Source organism: Acomys russatus, chromosome 11, assembly GCF_903995435.1.
Source record: "Acomys russatus chromosome 11, mAcoRus1.1, whole genome shotgun sequence".
Lineage (NCBI taxonomy): Eukaryota > Metazoa > Chordata > Mammalia > Rodentia > Muridae > Acomys > Acomys russatus.
Genome location: NC_067147.1, coordinates 29,705,877 through 29,729,263, shown reverse-complemented (window position 1 = coordinate 29,729,263; position 23,387 = coordinate 29,705,877). Strand labels below are relative to the sequence as shown.

The following is a 23,387-nucleotide window of genomic DNA, read 5'->3' as shown; positions in this document are numbered from 1 at the left end:
AAAGGATTCAGACTTTTATGTGGGTACTAGGATCTAAACTCAGGTCCTCATATTTGCGCGGCAAGCATTTTACATACTGAACCATCTCCCAGCCCAAAATGATCTTATTTTTAACCATGTTTTTTTAATAGACAGAGTCCAGGATCAATGCCTATGGTTTTTTTTCTGGGGTTGAGGGTTATACATCCTGTACATTTGACTTCTTTTATCTTTTGCCATCCTATAGTGGATTGTTTCTGTCATTCTTATGTTATAATAATATAAAATTTGAATTCTACTTACTGGACATGCGTCTCTGCACTTGAAAGTTAACATATTAAAAGCATTTTTTTTTCTTCCTTGGTTTCCGTGTTCATGTGGATAACCCAGAGAATGCCTGAATCTAAGGTGCCATCCTCTGAGACTCATCGCCCAGAAATGTGCTCTAGCTGCAGTGTTCCTCTTCCCATTGGAGACAGCAGCTCCTCCTCTGGGAGTTGTGCCAACAGTCCACAAAGAATAGTTTCTCAACCTTCTTCTGTTGAGAACCCAGTGGAGAACCAGAAAAATGATCAAAATAACTCAGATATTAATATCTCTGAAACAGCTAAATCACAAAATTATCAGACTCTGCGTTCATCATCACTTCTGGTCCCCCAAGAGTCTTTGGCTTTTTCTGAGGTCAAAGAGGATTTACCTATCACGATGTCTTCAGCTTCACAGAATGGGCAGGATGCCATCCTGTATCTCCAGACACAAGTAGCTGAGATGTCTCGAGTTATACGTGATCTGCAGTCCAGAAGTTGTTTTAGATTTCATCATTCTAGACCAAGTGAGAATTCAACAGTTCCGTGGGATATCTCCACCTCCAAGGAGGATGGTTTATCCACAGCTGAAGAAGAGGGTGATTGCAAATCTCCATCAGCTGATGACAAAGGACAACCACCTGACCCCATGCAATCTAGTTTCACAGGTCTTTTGAAGAGAATGGAACAAAGAGGTGTTATAAAGAGAGTGACATTACAGTCTGAAGCCGAAACATGTGAGGGGAAGCCTGATTGGATGACCTCTAAAAAACGTGTGGTTCCTCCATTGCATCCACTTTTGAGAATTGCCACCACTGAAGTTTTTAAAGACCCTGCTGATTGTCATCCTTCTTCCTTCATGGGACACAGGGTATATCCTGTGGCCAAGGACACATCTCCTTTCCAGCCAAATCCACCAGCTGAGGGCCCCATTATAGATGTACTAGAACATAGCAAAAGAGGAAATGGGACATCTCCTTTAGACTCTACCTCAAAAGAAATGGAGGTCATGGGTTGCAGGTTCTACCATGCTGCTTCCATTGCAGCCCGAGCTGCTAGCTACATGGCCTATATGACTCAGTATCAACGTAAACTCTGGGAAGACATGGAAGATCTGGTTCATGACCCAGAGTTTGATCGTGGAAAAGCGAGGTGTATAATATCTGATGGCATGGATGCAGGGCTTTGGCAGCTCTGTACCACTAGGGACATAATGGACTCTGTAGTCAGAGTTATGGCCATGGCAGTAGACTATAGAAGACAGGCCTGGCTCCGACTTACATCTCTCAGTAAGAAAACCCAGGAGAAGATCTTACACTTGCCCTTTGATGGTACTTCTCTTTTTGGACAAGACGTGAATGCTGTTGTTGCAGAAGACAGTAGTATTAAAGAAAATGAATATAAGGATCACAATAAATACTATACTCAGCATCGGTACTTTTATAGTCATGATCAGAAAGCACATTATCACAACAGAGGGTACTCCAAAGGGGATTGGTACAAACCCCGGAATCACCCTTATAGGTATCGAAAAAAGGGAGACTCTCCAGAACGACATGGGTATAAAAATTAATAATCTGGATGTTTATCAGACTAGCTTTCCAAAATCCTAGTTTACCTGTTCTTCCCCAGGTTGGAGGTCATCTCAAAAAAAAAAAAAAAAAAAGAAAAAAGAAAAAGAAAAAAAAAAAGTGCATGTCCGGAATAATCACAGCTGATGTTTAATTCTAGACTTTTAGAATGAAGTATATATATAAAAGACTAAGCTTTATTGGCCAAATGGAGACTGCTCTAAGGAGTTTTGGACAGAGGTTTACCCATTATTTTGGTCCAAAATAAGTCCAGAGAAGGGTACTCAGGAATCTGAATCTTCTGGAATTAAAAGAAAATGTGTAGATTCATGCCTCAGGAAAATCTTGCTGGTAAACTGAGGACAACAGATTTTTGGATCTGGAAACAATTTGCTACTAGATCAGTGTTTACTAAGACTGAAATGTAAAACCTTCATTTTTAGGTCACCAGTGCTTCTGGAACTTCAGGCTTCTACTTGATGGGCCATCAAATGATAGCTCTGTTACAGTCCCTATGTTAAGATGGTCAGCTCACCATAGTTCATACTATTATCAAGCTCTGTGCAACTTCAGAGTTAGCCGTGAAGCTATGTGTCTGCTGGAATTCATTAAAAATTTTGCCAAATCCAGTTTGCTTGTAACTGGGATGACTATATATCACAGGTCTACTTTTGGATTCAATATGGAAAGAATATTTTCCTACCTGTAACGTCACTCTAGAAAAGTTAAACTATTTTCATCCTGACTCTGATGGGCTACCACACCATCACTACTCATAACGCTGCATGTGAGATAGCTTTCATTGACATCAGACCTACTAGACTCCCAAGCTCTCATATCAACCACCTGTGAGACTCAGGCATCGGAGTCTCTAATGCGGGCCTTTCAATGAGATGGCCTTCTTAACCTGTCTTCTAAGCAGTTGGTTCTTTTGAGCTTGATAGTGCTTTACATTTTCAGTACAGTAGACAAATGCATCATGGCCCTGGAAATACAGGATATTCTTTCCATCATCCAGGCATGCAAATCTGAACTCTTTAAGAGCAAGAATTCCAAACATGCCTGACAATCTGGTCTCTCTTGAAATAACAAGGGATGCCATTAGTTTAGACTTGGTTGAGAAATCCTTGAGATGTAAAATGTGACTAGGTGTTTTCAAGAACACAGCTGTTCGTGGATATTTAGAGGATATACTTTTTATTGACTTCTTGAAAGGCTGGAATCAAGACTTCAGTGACATATTCTTGGTTAATTGATTAATTTGTCATGTAATCCAGTCGGACTCACTCTGCTGGTAGCAGATACCTCAGCTATATTAGTGTCCCCCAGTATCATCTCTTTAGTCTCAAGGCAACGGCTGTGTGATACACCAGCCCCTACGTCCTTGTCTTCACAGCATGACCTAAAGTAGAGAAAATGTCAAGTTTGAGGAGGTCTGAACACTTCACCTAATGTAACTTGGCAGCCAAAACTAACTCTTTTACAAATGTAATTCTGTGACCTCTTGGTTGTTTAAACATCTGTTTTCTTTTAAAAAATTTTTAATCTGTTTGATTGAAATGTTTTAGATATACTATTAATGGAACATAGCACTGTCTTAAGGGTTTATGTGCTTTCTTTTTCTTATGATTCTTGCATCATAGTAGTTGACATTTTTTGTGTTGCTCACTTTTCTGTTATTCATTAGAAAACTCTTCCTACTTTCTTACCCATATTTAGCACCCTACTTAATCTACATTTTCTCTTGTTTGTTTTTGAGACAGGGTCTCACTACATAGACTTGGCAGGCCTGGAACTTGATATATAGACTAGGCTGGCCTTGGACCCATAGAGATCTGCCTGCCTCTGCCCCCTGAGTGCTGGAAATAAAAGCGTGTGCCACCAGGCCCGGCTGCTGCTTTTCTTTTGTGCCATATAGATTGAAGGCATGAATTTCCCAACTTGGAAGAAGTACTTTGTACTGTATTGGTCTTATTTGTTTTATTTGTAGACTAAACCCAAACTAGTTTATCAAGATCATTTATCAAATTTAACTGCATTGTCTCTATAGTTAATGTTTACTTTATTTTTCTGTACTGTCCACAAAGCTTTACCTTCACTTGCTTAGGTTTGTACCAGGGCTCTATAATGTCTCTCAGACGAACTCCAGAAAAACAACCTTTTATAGCTTATAATGAGTGCTATACAAAGAGGTAGACTTAATTAAGCCAGTAACTGTAGCAGGGTAGTTTTCTTGTGTGACATGAGTAGCCAGCCACCCAGACGTCCTTGGAGAAAGGTTGCATGTGGCTTTGTGAGGTATTTCTGACTAGTTAAGGCTGCTTCAGATTGTTCTTTTGCGTTTTGCCCTGAGTTAGATCCTACATTTTACATATGATTTGTGAGATACTCTTGTTCAGAAACAAAACAAAAATAAATAGTGCTTGAAGACGCATTCTTAGAAACTCTTTTTGCATTCCCACCTAATTTATTTGTACCAATCCCTGCTTGAAATTATAGTAAACAGCAACAAAAAAGCACATAAAGTTTAGCACTTTAATAATTTTGACATTGTATAGCGTTTAGATATTTTCAAGACAGCACTACTCTAGTCTTAGATGGTTTTGTTGTTCATTAATGAAGTGAAAGTAACACTGCCTGACCACTAACTAATAAGCCCAAGCACTCCAAAGAATTCAGTTTTCTCAAAAGTGAAAAGTCTCAGGACATCACCAAATTGGTGATCAGACCTAATACAAGAATTTGGCAGTTGGGTCATTTATGGACAGAGTGTGGTAGGGTGGGAACACTTGACTCAGAATAATGGTCCAGTGTCTTTCACCTGTTTATCTCTCTTTTTAATCTGGCATACTTGAATGATGATGGTGGCGTTATAAAAGTAAAAGCTGGTACTTAGTCTTAGTGAGACAACCCCAAAAGACAGCCCCAGTAGAAGATAGCATTTAGATTCAATCAGATAAATATTTAGATTGTGTCTGCCATGTGCAGAAATTCCTATTACGCTGACTTCTGAGTGAGAATACCACTAGCTTTTTTAGACACCTTGGAATAGTTAGAAGTTTATGATTGGGTTTTTCTCAAAAAGGATGTTTTTAGTGATCCTTTCATTCAAAATGTCATTTCTTGACTAGACATAAGATGTATTTGGAGACAGTAAGATTTTTTTTTGTAGTTACTATGTATAGAGAAATACTATTTCCATTTATTGTTATATAAAGTGCCTTTTTAAATTTCACTCTTATGTTTAAGACCTAACCTTTGACGTGGTATTTATGTGACTTCTGTACAGTGAGTTACTCTTAGTTTATCTTTATTATGTGTACAATTGCACTATTTAAATGTACTCCTTCTGAATGCTATTGTTTTCTTTATAGCACTGTTACTAATTTCAGAAGGTTATAGAATAAATTTCCCTCTTTATTTAATTAACATCACAGAAGTTCTTTTTAGATTTTAGTGCTTAGCTCTGTTTTCTAGACATAAAATAGCTCTTTTTTTCTTTGCACGTTCTAGGTTTTCTGATTCAGTCATCTGTCTCGTATCTAACCTTATTCATAGCCATAGTAACACAAGTTATATTTGCTAAATGGATGTGTTTACTGGGGTAGAAGAAGCAAGGACATTAAAACAGTAAAGCTGATGACACTGTATATTTATAAGCAGTACTCTGTGGCAGCTTCCTTATCAGTATAATTACTTTTTCCCCCTTTTAAACTGGCAGCTTCTTTATGAGTATAATTGTGTTTATTTACTTAGCCTTCAAGATGCCATTTTGAGGGCAGCATATACACTTTCAGGCTACTTTACTGCATTATACCTAAGTGACCTGACTGATAATGTCCTTAAGGGCCTGATACATCCAGGATATATACCTCTCAGGTATTGTAAGCGAGGAGGTTGAAAAGACAAAGTCCAGAATTCCCTCTCACTGCAGAATTGGATGCTGATAAGGGTGAACACAGAGGTCATAGCACGTTCATCAGTGTTGAAGTTTATTGGGATTCTGCTGAAGGCTTGAAATTATGGGTTAGATCTTTTTAGAAGTAGATGATTGCAATAACAAAAACTTTTCCTTTAACGTGAGGCATATTTTGCCCCAGTCTTGCACTGTCTAGGTCCTGTTTTTGAAATTTACCCTTATGTATTATTCATGTTGATGGCTAGACCAATAACTGATTGTCACTGTGGATACATCTTATGCATGTCATTCACTTGGTCAGATTGCTTCTGTATGGTTTTTAGTGGACATACAAACTAGTCAATTCTTTTCACTTAAAATTTAAAGGAGGACGTTACCAGTAAGTAAATGTTAATTACTGTATTGAATGGAAAACTTTTTTTTTCATATTTAACAAGTTTTATAAACCATTAAAATGTATGGTGTTCCTGAATGATTGATGAGAATGCTGTTTTATTAAATTCTTTTTCTCTTATTAGTGGAGTCCCATTTTTGTACTCCTGTGTCATTGTTTATTTGCCTTTATTATAATGCACTTTTGTAATGCTTAGAAAATTGAGATCTTACAAGTGGAGTTTATATTCACTTCCTTTAGAATGTAGAGGTGGTCACAGTTCAGTTGTCTTGAGACGAGCTTTAGCTAGCTGCCCCAAACATGATTTTTCTGTCTTCCCCTCCTGGAGGCAGGGACTTTAAAGAGTGTGGCACCATGCTGGACTTTTAGTCATGTCCTCTTGGTGAGGGTTTTTGATACTGATCTTTTTCTCAGAACCTCTTTCTAAAAGGAAGTCTGGTTTCCCCCTTAATCTCTTTGATGTTGATGTTTTTAATTGTACCATTATATACTTACCAGAAATGTTGTATGCGCGCGTGAGGTATTTGTGTATGGTGAGTGGACAGAGCATGTAGTGATTAGAGGTTAATGTCAGGTGTCTTCCTTATTTACTTTGCACTTTTTGGGGGGTGGAGTTTAAGATAGGGTCTTTTACTGAACCATGAATTCACAGAGCTGGCTGGACTGCCTAGCCAAGGAGGTCCAGGAAATTCCTACTGCATTCCCTCCTCACACTGGATTATAGATGGATGCCACTGTGCCCAGCATTTTACATGGGTACTAGGGTATTTAGGTCCTCGTAATTATGTGGCAAATACTTTATTCCCCACCTCTTCCTTGCTTGTTCAAGTTTCCTTCTCCCTCTCCCCTTCTTCATCCCTCCTCTCTTCATTTTCCTTCCCAACCACCCCCTAATTTATTTCACGTTCATACGTGCTGGAAAATTACAAGTGTGAACCATTATGTCCTACTAGCCAAGCTTTTGCTGTTAATTTATTTACTTAAATGCCTTTTAATTTGTATCTTTGTCATAAGCATTGTGATAAGAATGTATTTAGTTTCCCCTAAAATCCTTAAAAAATACAGGGCCTGGGAATATAGCTCAGTGGGTATATATTACTTCCCTCATGTGCAGAAAGCCCCAGTGCTGCATAAACCAGTTGTGGTGGTCTATGCATGTAAACCTAGCACTTAGGATGTAGGCACAGGAGGATCAGAAGTTCAAGGTCATCCTTAGCTATGTATTGAGTTTATGACTCTCATGATCTACATGAGACCCTGTCTCAGAAAGAAAAAGATTTGGTAGCCAGTCCAGTCTTAGAAGTGCACGTTGACTATTAAACTTTCTGTTTATTTTTTTATGGTACCAATTTAAAACTTTCTATTTATTTTTAATATCTCTTGTTTAATGGCATTTTCTGAGTTCAAATGTAATTTTCTTTTTGTTATTGTTGCTGCTGTTGGTCTTGTTCTTTTTTGTTTTGTTGGCTTTTTTCAGGCAGAGTTTCTCTATGTTGGTCTTGTCTTTTGATAGAGTGTCTCTGTAGTCTAGGTTGGACAATTCCACCTCACTTTTCCACGCACTGGGATTACAGAAGTGAGCCATCATGTATTCTTCACAGATGCATTCTGTACATAGTGTTAATGGCTCGATTTATCACCATAAGATAAATTTATAGTATAGCTCTGATATGTTGTATTTCAAAGTTAACCAATTTTTGGGTTTTAAGGGCTTTACTAGTTTTATTGAGGGAAACATTGCAGATTGTGTATTGGATTTTTTTTTTTTTTTTTTTTTTAAGGTCAGAGTTCTCAGTTTTCTTTTAAAACTTTGAAGACCTCACCTTTTGTTTTCAAGTATTATAGTGTATCTATATCCTTGACTCTTTGGCATGTGTATTGTGAGTAGTTAGATCACCTTGATCTTGATTATTTTGGGTTTAATTGTCAGCTTCCTGTCTGGGAAGAAAGGCAAGGAGAGAGTGTGTATTCTGTGTGTACTAAGCATTCTTTAGCTAGACTGTCACCTCTGCAGATGTGCACATGAAACTTAATAGTCATTAAGCGATTTATTCAAAAGTGATGAGCCTCCACTTTGATACAGACTCCCTCAGGCCTTGGGTTACAAGCTGCCATGCCTTCCATGGACACACCCTTTTCTGTGTATGGTTATACATGCACTCCTGTTACTTGGCACTCATGTCTAGTTACTTCACTTGCCAGATGAACCACAGTCTGCCTTGTTCTTCATTTGAGGTGTCCTTGGTCTTACAGCGCTCATGGCTTCTGCTCAACATGTACTTGTAGTCCATTCCCTCTAGCACTGATGGTTTTGGTCATAATTCTTATTGCTTGCTTTTTTTTTTTTTTGGGGGGGGGGATACCATTTTTGTTTAATAAAACAAAGGTGGAACTGTGCAAAGGATTGAGTTTTAAAATACTAAAGGTTTTAACTTCAGTGTTAGCAAGTCACGTACTGTCTCAGCCTCAGTTTCCCTTCTTTAAGATACTAGCAGGGTGTAGAGGCACACACCTTTACATGGCAGCACTGGGAGGCAGAGACAAGCTGGTTTACCCAGGACAGCCAGGGCTACATAAGAAGACTGCCAAATGAATGAAGCAGTGAATCAGTGAACCAATGAATCAATCAATAGTGGTAACTGGAAATACTTTGAAAAAGACTGAAGTCCAATGCAGATTTAATTTTATAACTAATTTTGGTATTCTACATTCTTAGATTTACTATGAATGGGATGATACTGGGTATAAATGGAAGTATACTTTAAAAAAATTTTTTTTTAAGATTTCATATATGGAAACCATGTATCTTGATCCTATTCACCCCCACTCCCTTCTACTTTTCTGGGCCTCCCTAAACACATCTCCCAACTTAATGGCTCTCTTTAAAAAAAGAAAGAAAGAAAGAAAGAAAGTCCCACAGCCTTTATTTAGTGCTGTTCGTATGTACAGGGTATGAGGTCTGTATCCACTGGGCATGGATAGCACCCTTCAGTACCCACTGTGCAGCAAGGACTGAGAAGGTATGGGCACAGTGAGGGGTGGGATCCTGTCTCAAAACAAAAACCAAGAGAGAACCAAATGCCAGTACATGGTAATAACTACTTCAGAGGCATGCCTGTAGGGATGTTGGAGTGAGAAGGCCAGCTAGAGACTTCAGAAAGCTTTTCTACCAGCTCTTCTACCTCAGCTGAGCGTTGAGGATGTTGGTGTAGTTAGTCTGCTGGAAAAACAGCCATTCATTCAGGTGGAAGAGGTTATTCAAGTGAAGGTGAGACTGCCATAAAGTGTGTCTGGCTTCAGGATTTTAAGGACAACCTTTAGGGGACAGAAATGAAGGAAGTAAAACTGCAGAAAGGCTAAGTTATGCATGAAAATGTGTTGGTTTCTATGACTCAAAGTGTTTGTTGGACATTACCTGAAGGTTATGGAAGTAGTCCATACTTTGTCTGCTATGGACATCTTAATTTAAGCTCAGAAAAAGACCTTAGTATTGCATTTCTAGCCTGGGGCAGCTCAAACAGTGAGATAATTCAGGACTAGTGGAAAGCACTGAAGACTAAACTTATGCGGTGTAGCTACAACTGCATAGGGTCCCTTCAGCCAGCACCTTCTTTGGAGCAGCTAGATGTGGCTAGAATCTCTTAGTGAAGCTTCCAGGTAGACTTGAAAAAGATGAACTTTGCTGTTGTTTGGTTTGATTTTTCCAGACAGGGCTTCTCTGTGTAGCCTTGGCTATCTTGGACTCACTTTGTAGACCAGGTTGGTCTTGAATTCATAGAGATAATACCTGCCTCTGCCTCCCAAATGCTGAGATTACAGACATGCACCACCACGCCTGGCTAAGAAGATGGACATTTATAAGAATGTTGTAATTGACATCTGTAGGTGTTTTGTAAGAACTATAAACTTGGTGCTAGTGGTAATTAAGTAGCCTCCAACCACTTTTTATCAACCTCTAGTTGTTTCTCTTCCTCCTCCTCCTCCCCTTCCCCCTCCTCCTTCTCCTTCTCCGCCTCCTTCTCATCTACTGTTTTCTGATACAGGCTTTCCTGTATCCAGTTCACACATTCCAAGCCCTCTTTCCTTTATGAGACAGGGTGCACTCTATAGCCCAGGCTAACCCTCAGATCTGCTTCAGCCTCCTGAGTGGGAATCACTGGCATGAGCCACTGTGCTTAGTCCTGCCTACTCTTCCTTCTTTGTTCTCCCTGACTTGTTTCCACCTCTTCCCTTCTTTTTCTCTGTCAGAGGTATCACAGTGGCACTCAGGGTTAAAAAGTAAATTTCCTTTATCACAATTTTACATATTCAAAGTTACTAGAAATTTCTCCTTAAATTCCAAAGCATGCACATATGTGTTTTCTGTGCTGAGGGTCTGTCATGAGGAGAAAAAATGTAGAAAGATACTAGCAGTGTACTCAAAAGACATGACAGGTAGAATTTTATTGAACAGATTTGGTGGTTCCGGCTTTCTCTGTGGTATAAAGTACAGAATGGGGTATATCCCCATGTTTGCTCCTTAACATTGTTTATATAAAGCAGATAATCTGTGTACTTTGTATTTGTGAACAATAAACTGGAGTGGGAAGGCTTTGTAAAAAGAGGGTTTCTTGGTTTCAAAATTACTGCTGGGGGTTGGTGAATATATATTGTACTGCATTGTGTTCATCTGCTTTATCTGTATTTGATATAAAATTCTTGAGAAAACTTGCTGCCTTTCAAACCGTTTTTTTGTTTTGTTTGATGTTTGTTTGTTTGTTTTGTTGTTAGTTTTTGGATGAGACTTGAATCATAAATTGGGCAAAGGGGGCTTCTAGTCTCCAGAACTTTGGGGTTATAAATTGCAGACCAACCTTGGAGCTTTGGAATGGTGGTGATAAAAGGCTTTGAATTTGTTAATGCATTTGTTTCAGGAATTCTTCCCAACTGCATGTGCTAGTCAGATGGTTAGTGTGCCATGCTTTTGCACTTGTCGCCTTTTGGCTTTCTTTTTTTTTTTTTTTTTAAACTCGGGCCCCTTACATAGAAGTTAAGGGAAATGAAACTCAACCTTTACCTTAGGTCATTTTCTGTGCGCCCCTTTTACTATTCAAACTCCTATAGTCTACAAATAGTAGCCTTGTCAAAAACCAGGAAGTGCTTTATGAGTCAGATAGGAAAAGTGGGTTGTTGTGAGCACTTGTTTAGATGATTATTGCTTGTTTTTGTTTTTCAAGACAGGGTTTCTCTGTGTAGCCTTGACTGTCCTGGACTTGCTTTGTAGACCAGGCTGGCCTCGAACTCGCATCGATCCACCTGCCTCTGCCTCCCAAGTGTTGGGATTAAAGGCGTGGGCTACCATGCCCAGCTTAGATGATGTTTTTTACAGAATGCTTTTCTCAAGTTCTGTTACACTGTGAAGTCGGTAGAGTAGTTACTCCATCTTACACAGTTAACTAATCACACCAATACTTTAGTTGGAACATGAATATTGCTTATTCATGTTTCGGTTAAAGTAATTGTAGGAAATACAAAATTTAATACTGCTGTTAAAAATCTTCTTTGTAGAGATGAGTAATGACTTAAGAATTTAACTCATTTTTTAAATTTGTGGTTTCATAAAGTCCATGGTTTTCAACATCTGTTTCTAGAACTTGTCAAAGCAGACTCTTTTTTTATTTTTTGTTTTTTGAGACAGAGTTTCTCTGTGTATAGCACTGGCTGTCCTGGAACTCTGTAGACCAGGCTAGCCTTGAAGTCACATCGATCCGCTTGCCTCTGCCTCCCAAGTGCTGGGAGTAAAGGCGTGTGCTACCACGCCCAGCCAGACTCACTTTGACCTTGTGTTTTCATTGCGTTAATCTTGGCAAATATTTCTGAACAACTGATTGAGCTAGTTAAGGGGCGGGTTTGGGTTCCACTTGTGGTGAAAGTTGTATGTATACACCTACAAAAACCCCCACAACCCTCAAAAAACAAGCAAACAAAAAAAGCAAATCATGGTAGCTCACACCTATAATCCTAGTATTTGCTAAGTCGAGGCAGGAGCAATGTCCAGTGTAAGCCTGGACCACACAAAATGAGACTCTTGTCTCCAAAATAGAGGAGCATGGAAGCTGAAAAAAGTTCTATGTAACGTTTTAGATAGTCCCACACCAGCCTCTAATCTGTTCCTACCTCCCCACTGCTGAGATTACAGGCATGGTGCCATCACACCTGACAGAGATATTCATTCCTATAATCCAAGCCTTTAAGTGGCCGAGGCAGGGTGATTTCAACTTTGAGGCTAGCCTGGGCCTCAAAACTAAGGAAGAATCAAACAGGGCTTAGATGCACTGTTCTCAGCATTCAGTGTCAAAGGTGGTTCTTAATTACCAGGGGAGAGTTGGCAAATCTATGGCACTTAGTAGCTTGCTAAGCCATAAAAATGCTTTTCAGAATTGAGAATGCAGTGTTCTGAGAATGAGGCATTTGTAAATAAATTTTAAGGGACCGTTTATCTGTTAATCATTTATGTAGGCATTCATTAGAGATTAGTCAGATAGAAGTTTAACTTTTTCTTTTAAGTTTAACTTATAATAAGAATTTCTAGGCCGAGTGTGGTGGTGCACGCCTTAAATCCCAGCACTCGGAAGGCAGAGAGAGGCAGATCACTGTGAGTTCGAGGCCAACCTGGTTTACAAAGTGAGTCCCGAACAGCCAAGGCCACACAGAGAAACCCTGATTTGGAAAAAAAAAAATTTTTTTTTCTTTGGGGTTATAATCAACTTCATTTTAAACAGCTTTCTGTTACTGACAGATGAAAGTGGATACTAACTCAGATAAGAAAATACTTTAAAAATTTAGCTTTTACTTTGGTATATGGGGGCTGGAGAGATGGCTTATCCAGAGGACCATGGTTCAGTTCCCAGCACCCACATGGCAGTTCACAACTGTCAGCAATTCCGGTTCCAGGGGATCTGACACCCTCATACAAATATACATGCAAGCAAAACACCAATACACATAAAAACAAAATAAATAAAAAGATCATCAAAGAAAATTTTAAAATGCTTTGGTTATTTTTACTTCTCATATTTAAAATACAAAATTAGTTCATATACTTTTGGGTGTTTTCAGGAAGCACATGTGAGCTGGGCATGGTGTTTCAGTGTTGTCGTCCCTCTAACTTGGTAAGCTCAAAGAAGTCTGTCCTGGAGCCCAAGAGTTAGAGACTTAACTTGGGGAACATAGTGGAAACCAGTCTCTTTAAAAATATGTGTTTACTAGAAAGGCACATACATAAGTACACAGAAATAATACTAATTTGTTTTAGCCAAATAGTTTTTTTGCTTTAAAATGACCTCTGCTTCTGGGGATTGAGGTCTTGTGCATGCTGGGTAAGTACTGTACAGCTGAGCTAAATCCCTAGCACTTAGCAAATAATGTGCCTCTTCATTCTTTGCTTTTAATTTGCATGTGTTTCTATATTTAAAGGAAGATTCCTTATAAACAACATATAATTCATATAATTGGGTCTTACTTCCAAATTTTAAAAAATTTTAACATGTACTTATTTTGAGTGCATGCGTACCTGTATATATGAGTGTGTTCGTGCTCTGGTGTGAGTGTGAAGGTTACAGGACAACTTGTGTGGTCAGTTCTTTATTTCTACCATGTGGGTTCTGGGTAAAATTAGGTTGTCAAGCTTGGTACCAAGAACATTTACCCACTGAGCCATCCCACGGGACTTTTTTTTTTTTTTTTTAAGTGAATCTTTTAATTGGTGTATTCAGACTATTGCCATGCAGAGTGATTGACGTAGTTGTGTTAATACCATATTTATCTTTTAAAAAACCTGTGTATTGGCTGCCTTTCTTTTATCTTCCTTTATGTTTATTGCCGGTGTGTTTTCTTCCCATTTGTAGCTTTAATTGAGTGGCGTATTTGCATGTGTGTATGAGTACATTTTGTTTTTACTTTATGTATATTGGCGTGTTGCCTTCCTGTAGCATTCCTGATGCCTTTAGAGGTCAGAAGAGGGCATCAGATTCCCTGCACCTGGAGTTCAAGTTAGTTGTGAGCCACCAAGTGATACTGGGAATCAAACCAGATTCTCTGGAAAGCAGCCAGTGCTCTTAATCACTTGTAATGTCTCCAGTCTCATAATTGTTTTATTTGATTTCATCTTTCCCTTGTTAGCATATCAATTACAAAATATCACAATGAAATACAAGATATACTCAGACAAAGGCAGACCCCTCTCCCTCCCCCCACATCAAGATTTTTTAAAGAACTAACATGTAAATCGTTCTTGAATACAGTGACTGTTTGGTGAGGGAATGTTTATTGGCTACGTATTAATTTTGTATTAAATGGAATGAAAATTGTTTTTGTTTGTACTATAGGCGAACTTTAAACACAAAGACTATATAGACCACCAGAAAGATAAAGTTGCTTTAACATTGGCTCGCCTTGCCCGCCATGTTGAAGTGGAAAAACAACAAAAAGAAGAGAAGAACAGGGCATTCAGGGTATGTGTTTATTTTAATTAGAGTTTATTAATATATAGAATTATTTATAATAAAGATGTAAAAAGGATAAACTTAAATAGAAGCTTTGAAGAATTTGAGTGGGTGATTATTCTACTTAAAAACACAGAAAATGCCCTGTAATTATTTTTTTGTGTTTGTGAATTTCTGGTGTGCATGTGCATGCCTGTGGAGAACAGAGGTCACCCTTGGGTGTTTCTTCTTAAGAGCCATCCACCTCGGGTTTTGAGACAAGGTCGGGCACTGGCCGGAAGCTCATGGATTAGGCTAGGCTGGCTAGGCATTGTGCCTGGCATTTGCCTGCCCACCTTCCCAGCTCTGGGATTGATTATAAGCACTTGCTACTGTGCCTGGTTTTTATGTGGGTCCTAGGGATTGAGCTCAGGGTCTCGTGCTTAGGTGGCACATGAGTCTCTGAGTCATCCTCTAGCCCCTTGGTGCTGTTACTACTAAAGATTTTCTTGTAATGCTTTGTTAGTAAAGAACTGCTGGCTTGTGAAGTTGAGATATTTGCTTTGTGTTTTTGGAAAAAAAAAATCACACTAGTACATTAGGCCTTTAGAAGTTTTGTATGAATGCTACATTAAAATTTTTATACTAAAGCCAGTATTTCCATGCCTACTAGACTGTAGAACATGTAAATGAGTACATATCAACATTTTCTTTTTTGAGAATTCTTTATGGCTGTGCTTTGGAACAATATTTTACAAATTGTCTTTAGATTAAAATCTTGGTCAGTGTTTTGTTCTCTTCAGTTAACCTTTTGTCTTAGGTTTCTATTGCTTCTACAAAATACCATGACCAAAAGCAAGTTAGAGAGGAAGAGTTTATTTGGCTTACACTTCCACATTGCTGTTCATTATAGAAAGAAGTCAGGACAGGAACTCAAACAGGGGAACAAACCTATAGGCAGGGGCTGATGCAGAGGGCATCGAGGGGTGCTGCTCACTGGTTTGCTCCCTGTGGCTTGCTCAGCCTCCTTGCTTCACCCAGGACTACCAGCCCAGGGATGGCCCCACCCACAGAGGGATAGACCCTCCCGCCTCATTCACTAATTAATAAAATGCCTTACAGCTGGATCTATGGAGGCGTTTTCTCAATTGAGGCTCTCTCCTTTCTGATGACTCTAGCTTGTGTCAAGTTGACATAAAACTCTCCTGTACACCCTTTCTTATGGAAAATCTCATTATATGTTTAAAGAGGTCATATATTATTTTCTAGATCCTAGGAAATTGAGAGTTCCTGACTGTGGCTGATTATCATACCTGATACAATATAAATAGCATGTGATAGTTGTTATGTTATGTTGTTTAGAGAATAAGAAGAAAGTTAATACATGCTGGTACAGAAGCAATTTTTTCAGAAAATTCTGATAAGTATTTGGTCACAACTATATACATATGAAATGTAAATAGAAAGTGCTAAATAGATATACATCTTTTCAGAAGTCATAATGCACTTGTTTGTACATGGATTTTTGTCAATAAAGCTTTACTGGGTGTTACTATACTTGTTCACATATTGTCTGGCTGCTCTCACACTGCAGCAGCAGGGCTGAGAGATAGTAGTGAAGAGTACACAGTGAGCAAAGCCAAAGATGTTTGTTATCCACCCCTTTCTGAAATGTATGCCAACTCCCAGGGTCTGTGATAACAGACACTTTGTACAGCCATGTAGTAAATGCTACTGGGTGTCAAATATTAACATTTTTCATTGAAGTATTCACTAAGCTCTTTTGTATATAAAATCTTAGAAAAATTTAAGTATCTAAATTTTAAAGATGAAAACAATCCTTTATAGTTCCATTACAATATTGCCTTAATTTTGTCTAAATATTGTTTTTAACCTTTTTGAAAACTTCTTCAGATATAGTTTATATAATTTGATATGGCTCCTTTATTTTGTCATTATTTAACACCATTTCATGACCTCCAAATGTATGTTATCACAGCATGAAAAAATGTTTGGTCATGTTTATTGACTTGCATGAAATGTGCTATAATTTACCGACCTCTCTATTGTTGGAGATGTAAGTATGTAGCAAACTTAGAGCAAATAACTGTAGGCTCAACATCTTAGTGCAGTACATAAGACTTTATTTTGATATATGTATAGTCTTTGATATAGATTTCTAGATGTAGAGTTCTTAGGATAAAGAATATTCAATATTTCTATTCATTGGTGTATCAAAAATATTTTCATCCAAGAAGCAGTAGTCATCATAAGTCAACTGGATTTTTTCTTATTATATCTAGGAAAAAATTGATTTTCATCACGCTCATGGTTTACAAGAATTGGAATTTATTCAAGGACATTCAGAAACAGAAGCAGCAAGACAGTGCGTGGACCAGTGGCTAAAAATGTCAGGTATTCCTTAGAGATCACATTTCAGTTCCTGAGCAGGCTTGGAAGCCTTAAGGTAGAAAGTGTGGGTTTGATTCCACTACAAGTGAGCATAGATGGTAGAGAAATTTAGTGTTAATGGGATGGAGTGGTAGTCAGGTACAAGCATCAATGACCTCAGTGATCCCTGGAGTCCACATCAAAAATGCCAGACATGGTAGCAGGTGCTTGTAGCCCCAGTGCTATGGAGACAGGCAGGAGAATCCTTGGGGCTCACTGGCCGGTCGGCCAGCCTACTCATGAGTTCAGGCAATGGAGAGACCCTGCTTACAGAAAGATGGACAGCAACCAAGAAATGACACTTAGAGGACACCCAAGGTGGGTGGCCTCCACATGTGATGTGCGTGTGTGTGTGTGCCTGCACACACACACACACTCTCTCTCTCTCTCTCTCTCTCTCTCTCTCTCTCACTCATACACACTCTCACACCATTTAGCTTTAGTTATACTAGTACCGCTCTACAACAGCCTGTTTTACAGTGGCCTGTTTTGCTGTTAACTTTCTTTGGCCCCTGAGCTCTTTAGGTATTTATTAGCTGTTGTGTAAAGTAGTGTCTGGAGGGGCTTGTGACTGTTAGGATTTAAAGTTAGATCTGGCAGATTTGTCTTTGCTTATTCATCAGTGCAGCCTGTGCTGATACTTTGTACTCAAGTGTTTCCATGAGACTGTTTTAAAGCTTGGCTAGCTTTTTGTTGTTGTTGCTTTCTTTGAGTTTCCTGGAAGGACCACTGTGGAACAGTTTTTCTCCAGGTAAGTAATCTGGAATTTTCAAGAGCTCGTAGCAGAACCCTACTTTTCATGTTAGTTCTGTCACGGTAATTTTCTAGATGTTAGTTCAACCAGTTGAAGAGTTTAGATTAAAGGGAAAATAATTCAAGGGAAGCTGGGCGCTGTGGCACATGCCTGTAATCCCAGCACTCAAGCAGGTGGATCTCTGAGTTCGAGGCCAGCCTGATCTACAAAGTGAGTGCAGGACAGCCAGGCCTCTGTGTAACAGATAAACCCTGTCTGGAAAAACAACAACAAAAGAATTCAAGGGAAAGGGCTTTTACAGTGTATATAAAGGAGGGAAGGTGATTGTGTCCCAATAGCTATTTCCTTTAAAGTGATTTTCTAAGAAAGACTGAACACCTCTTAGCTGTAAGTAGGCCACCCGCTTGATGCTGGGCTCCATTGCTTTGTCGTTATTTTGATGCACTACCTGAAATAGTAACCTAAGAACTTATGTTATAATGACATAGGACTCAAAGCAAATGCAGTTAATTCCGGAACAAAAAATTCATTCCGAAGTGGAGGCAGAATGCGGCGGTCTGAGAAGTCAATTTTGTGTCCTATAATGCACTGTAACAAGGAGTTTGACAATGGGCACCTTCTGTTAGGACATTTAAAACGGTAAGTAGGATACTCTGATGCAGAGATGAAAGGCTAGACCTCTAGGGGTGGAGGGTGTTTTTATTTCCTGTAGTGTGGGAGATTTAATTGAGGGTCTCAAAACAAGCAAACAGCTCTCAAAATGGTTTTGTTAAATGAACTGTGATATATTTTTACCAGTATGGTTTCAGCTTGATATTGGAAACTCAGTTTGTTTTATGCTATTTTGGTGTGTTACTTGTATTTATATTTGGGTTTTCTAGAAAGCTGGGTAAGGTTTTAGATTGTTTTCTAGCATTATAGTGCAGATGAAATAGTTGTAGAGAAAAAATAAATAAATTTAAAAAAAAAAAAAAAAGAAATAGTTGTAGAGAAATCCAGCCTATAAATATGAATTGCAGAAGGCAGGACTTACAGATATTTTATCTATCCTACATAGTCTAATACAGCGTTCCAAAGTAACTAATATAAGTCAACATTTACAATTAAATACTCTGCTGTGGCCCATTTTATTGACTTGCTGAGCTTCTTTCTAGAAGATCATGAGAAAGCAGAGGATTTTGTTGTTGTCTCCTTGTCAGAAAGCTGAAAGATGGAGAATTGGGAGTTTGGGCCTTCTAGCCATTTTTCTTCACAGATGTCTCAAGGAGAAATGCGGAAGGCTTCCTGAGCTATGTGTGTTGGTGTAGATCAGGTTCACTGAACAGATTGATATCACTTCTTTTGGTTGTGTAGGTTTGATCACTCCCCATGTGATCCAACAATTACACTGCGTGGACCTCTCGCCAATTCCTTTGCGTGTGCGGTTTGCTATGAGCACTTTGTTACGCAACAGCAGTATAGGGATCACCTTCCCACTAAGGTAAGAGCATGTACTAAGAGTAGACACTCTTTTTCTAGATAACTGTAGAGTTGGGATGTTTTTGTTTTCATGTTGCTCTTAATCTTGCAATCAGTAATGATGCACATAAATAAAATATTTAAATAGTGGGAAAAAAATGACTTGGGGTACAAGGTTACTGTGGACACTTGAGGTTTGTTGTTTGTGGTTTTTTTTTTTTTTTTTTTTTTTTTTGGTTTTTGGTTTTTGGTTTTTTGAGACAGGTCTCTCTGTGTTAGCCTTGGCTGTCCTGGACTCTTTGTAGACCAGGCTGGCCTCAAACTCAGAGTGAACTCTACCTCCCAAGTGCTGGGATTAAAGGCATCCGCCAGCAGTCCTAGAGAGAAATTCTTCTATGGCATTGATATTTGAAATTACCTTACTCAACGTGCTCTGTGATTTTGGTTACCTGATAGGAAATTGCATCTTCTTTTTTAAAAGTTTGTGTGTGTGTGTGCACATGTGTATGTACATGTACATATGCATGCCTGCATGTGCTCATAGAATTCAGAGAAAAACTTTTGGATCTCTGGAACTGGAGCTACTGGTAGTTGTGAGCTGTCCACTGTGGGTGCTGGAAATGAACTTGGGGCCTCTGCAAGATTTTATTTATTTATTACATAGACAGTTTTCTGCCTACAAGTATGCCTGCAGGCCAATAGAGGACATTAGATCACATTGTAGATGGTTATGAGCCATCATGTGGTTGTTGGGAATTGAACTCAGGACCTCTGGAAGAGCAGACAGACAGTGCTCTTAACCTCTGAGCCATCTCTCCAGTCCGCATTGCATTCCCTTAACCACTGAGCTGTTTCCACCCCTCAGATTTGATTGGTTTTCTCCTTTCAGCTTTACAAGGCTTCCAGAGTTCACACTTCTGTCTCCAGATTTGTGTGGCCAAGCACCTTTGCCCAGTGAGCCATGCACTGTCCCTTGTGTAGTATCTTATTTTAATATGGCAGAAATACGATAAAAGGGGGTTTTTCTAGCTTAAGTTCCTGGATATTCTAGCTTCTATTCCTTCCAATTTTTAGATGATTTCTGCAAATATGCACTTCTTTTGTAGTAATACAATATAATAAAATTTTATATAGAATTCCATTTTGATTTCTATTGAGAAAATCTTTTTAACAGTTTTCACTTTGGATCTGCTTATAACCTGGAGTTGAATTTATAATTGCTTATTTACTTTAGACTCTTAAATTAGGAGAAACTTGTAGGTTGATAGTAAATGTCTATATTGTTCTGACCATGTAGTTCAGAATGTCTTCCTAAATTTTTCTTCTCTGGGGCATTAATCAAGTTAAAACACAGTCAAGGGATCTCAGGGACTCTTGAAAAGAGCACGGAACCAGAGCCAGAAGTACAAAGCTGGCTTTAAGTCTCTGATTATGAGATGGTGGTAGCAGTGATGATAATAGAAAAACCAAAAATGATGCCTCATGGGCTTACTGTAAGGATGGTCTGCTAAACAAATTCAGAACCTCATGTGGTTTTGACATGTCCTGAGTATACATGTAAATTTCCTGTCCTTCTCTTGTCTTGTGAATTACTTTAAGAAGGTCAGTAGTAAGGTGAACATACAGCAACCACACATACCTATTCATACAAATGTGCAATTTTTAATTTAATTTTAAAATAGAGGGCGCTCCAAAGGTTGGAAACATAGATGCTACAAGACTCATCTAGCCAGACATGATCATGCTTACCTATGTGCTCAGCATCAGTCCTGGGAGATGACAGCAAGAATAATTCTTGAGTCCCTGGGAGTTTGAGATAAGCAATGGAGTAGTTCTACCTACTTGACTATCTAAACTTTTAAAGTACTCATAAGCAAACACTGATAGATGTTTGGGGAAATACTTCCACAATAAAGAATGAGTAAAAGAAGTAATTGCAGTAACAAGGTCCTGTTAAAGGAGGAGAAAATAAAGCCACTGTAAAGGATATGCGGGGGAAAGTCATGGAACAACATCCACATTACCTAAAAGGTGTATAAATACATGTTCAAACGTGGCGACAGGCAGGGAGTGCCAGTTAAAATAGTCGTGGTGTGAACCTGCTTGGCTGAGAAAAACAAGAGAGATCCCTGATCGCTATTGTTGCCAGGTTCATTCAGTTTAGGGGCACATACACTGATAGAGCCTTTTTGAAAAGCAACCATACAGTACCTTTCAGTGTTCAAATATGCGTGCCTTCTTGCTATATAGAGCTACTCCAAGTAACTAGGACAAATGGGAGCATATTTATAAGGAGTTTTACATTATTTACAGTGTGGGGGAGAGTTGGACCCCAAACCACTGAAAATTAGAATGAATGGTTGACTGAATCAGAATAGATCTTCACCGTTGAGTGGTTTGCAGCCAGTAAGATGTACGGATTCAAGTGGGGCCAGTAGAGTTTTGGAAATTGCTATTATTTATTATGGATGAAAGTTTATAAGATGATAGCATTTGACAAAACAGTAACATTCTCCTTTTTAAATTTCTCTGTATAGTTGTAAATGATTAAACAGAGAAGGTTATTGAGAAATATATATTTATAGTCATCAGTTAAATAAAATCCAGAGTAGAGAGAAAAACAAAACATTAGAAAGTGTGTACTATGGCCATATTTATGTATACATGACTGTATATCAGAAATGATAAGAGCATAGGAAATAAGTGCCCTTTAGTATAGAAGAAAGATGCCCATAATTTGATTTTGAGGGAAAATTTAAATTTTACCTGTGGTATCTTGCTCATGGTAAAAGTTGCATAATTCATACTCAGAAAAGTCCAAAATTGGTATGAAAAATTTCAAATAAATAAAATGAGAAGCTTTAAAACTTAATTTTAAAAAGTGTATTAAATATTCATTGTAACATTGGCATGGAGTTTTTCAGATAAATTGGAAATTTTAAAGTTACTTTTTTGACTTTATTAATTTATATGCTGATCTTAGCTGTGACATGGTTCTCCCTTTTGTTTTAGGCAGCTGCAGCCGATGGACACAGCAGTGGCCTTCTTCCTCAGATTATTCAATGCTTTGCTTGTCCTCATTGCTTCCTTCTGTTCAGCACCAAGGATGAGTGCCTGAAACATATGTCTGCAAAGAATCATTTCCATCATATCTTTAAACTGGGTGGTATGTTACTGTATTACTGAAAAGTTGTCTAAATGAATTATATCTTTGCAAATTTATCATACCTTCCAGAATATTTTTCTGTTAGCTATGCTTATCAGTTTAGAACCATAAAAGTGAGATTGTTTTTATTTAAACTCAGAATTTTTCAAAAAGATTTATTTGTATCTGTATGCTTTAATCCCTTCCTTTTTTTTTTTTTTTTAAACAGGGTACTTCTTTGTAGCCCTGTCTGGTGTCAAACTCATAATGATCTCTCTGCCTCTACCTCCTGAGTGCTGGTATCAGAGGCATGCGCCGCTGCCACCCAGCTATGTCTTACCTATTGGAGGGATGAAAGAAACTTGGAAAGAAAACACATATTCAGGATTGTGTTTTTTGTTAGATCTGGGAGGTCTGAGAAATTGGATCTTCCTTTGTATTTAAGACTGCTTTTATGGATAAAGCACTCTTTGTGTTTAAGTATAAGAAATGGTCTCCTTTACTTAGTTTACTTTACTTAGTACTTTAGTTACTACATAACTAACTTCTTTTACTTAACTGATTGATACTCAGAAAGGGAAAGTAGAAAAAGGTTGGGTTAGTCTTGGTTCGAATTACTTTGCAATTTATACTTTATTGCTCTTTCAGATAATAAGGGAACAGCACGTCCAATATCATTTCCATCTTTTGCAAAGAAACTTTTGATCTCTCTGTGCAAAGATGTTCCATTTCAAGTTAAGTGTGTGGCCTGCCACCAGACTCTGCGTTCCCACATGGAGCTCACTGCCCATTTCAGGTTTGTGCAGGTCTAGTCTTAGGCTGTAAGGCAATCCTGCTGAGTTCTTCAGTAGTGAAAGGTTCAGAAGGTATTTATGTCCCATGTATCTCTCCTATAAAATAAGGTTGTATGAATCTGGCATAACGAGAGAAGTGAGAGACGTGGGGAGAG

General features: G+C 38.4%; 1 protein-coding gene across 4 annotated transcripts in view; it reads left to right on the top strand.

The window, feature by feature from the left end:
- The window catches only part of Znf451 (zinc finger protein 451), a 58,861-nt gene that overhangs the window by 11,930 nt on the left and 23,544 nt on the right, over nucleotides 1-23,387 (top strand). The window contains exons 4-9 of one of the 4 annotated variants that reach the window (XM_051153021.1): nucleotides 14,535-14,660; nucleotides 16,934-17,045; nucleotides 18,324-18,474; nucleotides 19,189-19,315; nucleotides 22,306-22,459; nucleotides 23,087-23,234. In XM_051153021.1, coding sequence (XP_051008978.1) covers nucleotides 14,535-14,660; nucleotides 16,934-17,045; nucleotides 18,324-18,474; nucleotides 19,189-19,315; nucleotides 22,306-22,459; nucleotides 23,087-23,234 — 818 coding nt within the window. Of the gene's footprint in view, nucleotides 1-369; nucleotides 1,955-14,534; nucleotides 14,661-16,933; nucleotides 17,046-17,484; nucleotides 17,833-18,323; nucleotides 18,475-19,188; nucleotides 19,316-22,305; nucleotides 22,460-23,086; nucleotides 23,235-23,387 lie in introns of those variants that run through there. The other 3 variants (XM_051153023.1, XM_051153022.1, XM_051153024.1) reach the window with 3 other exon arrangements.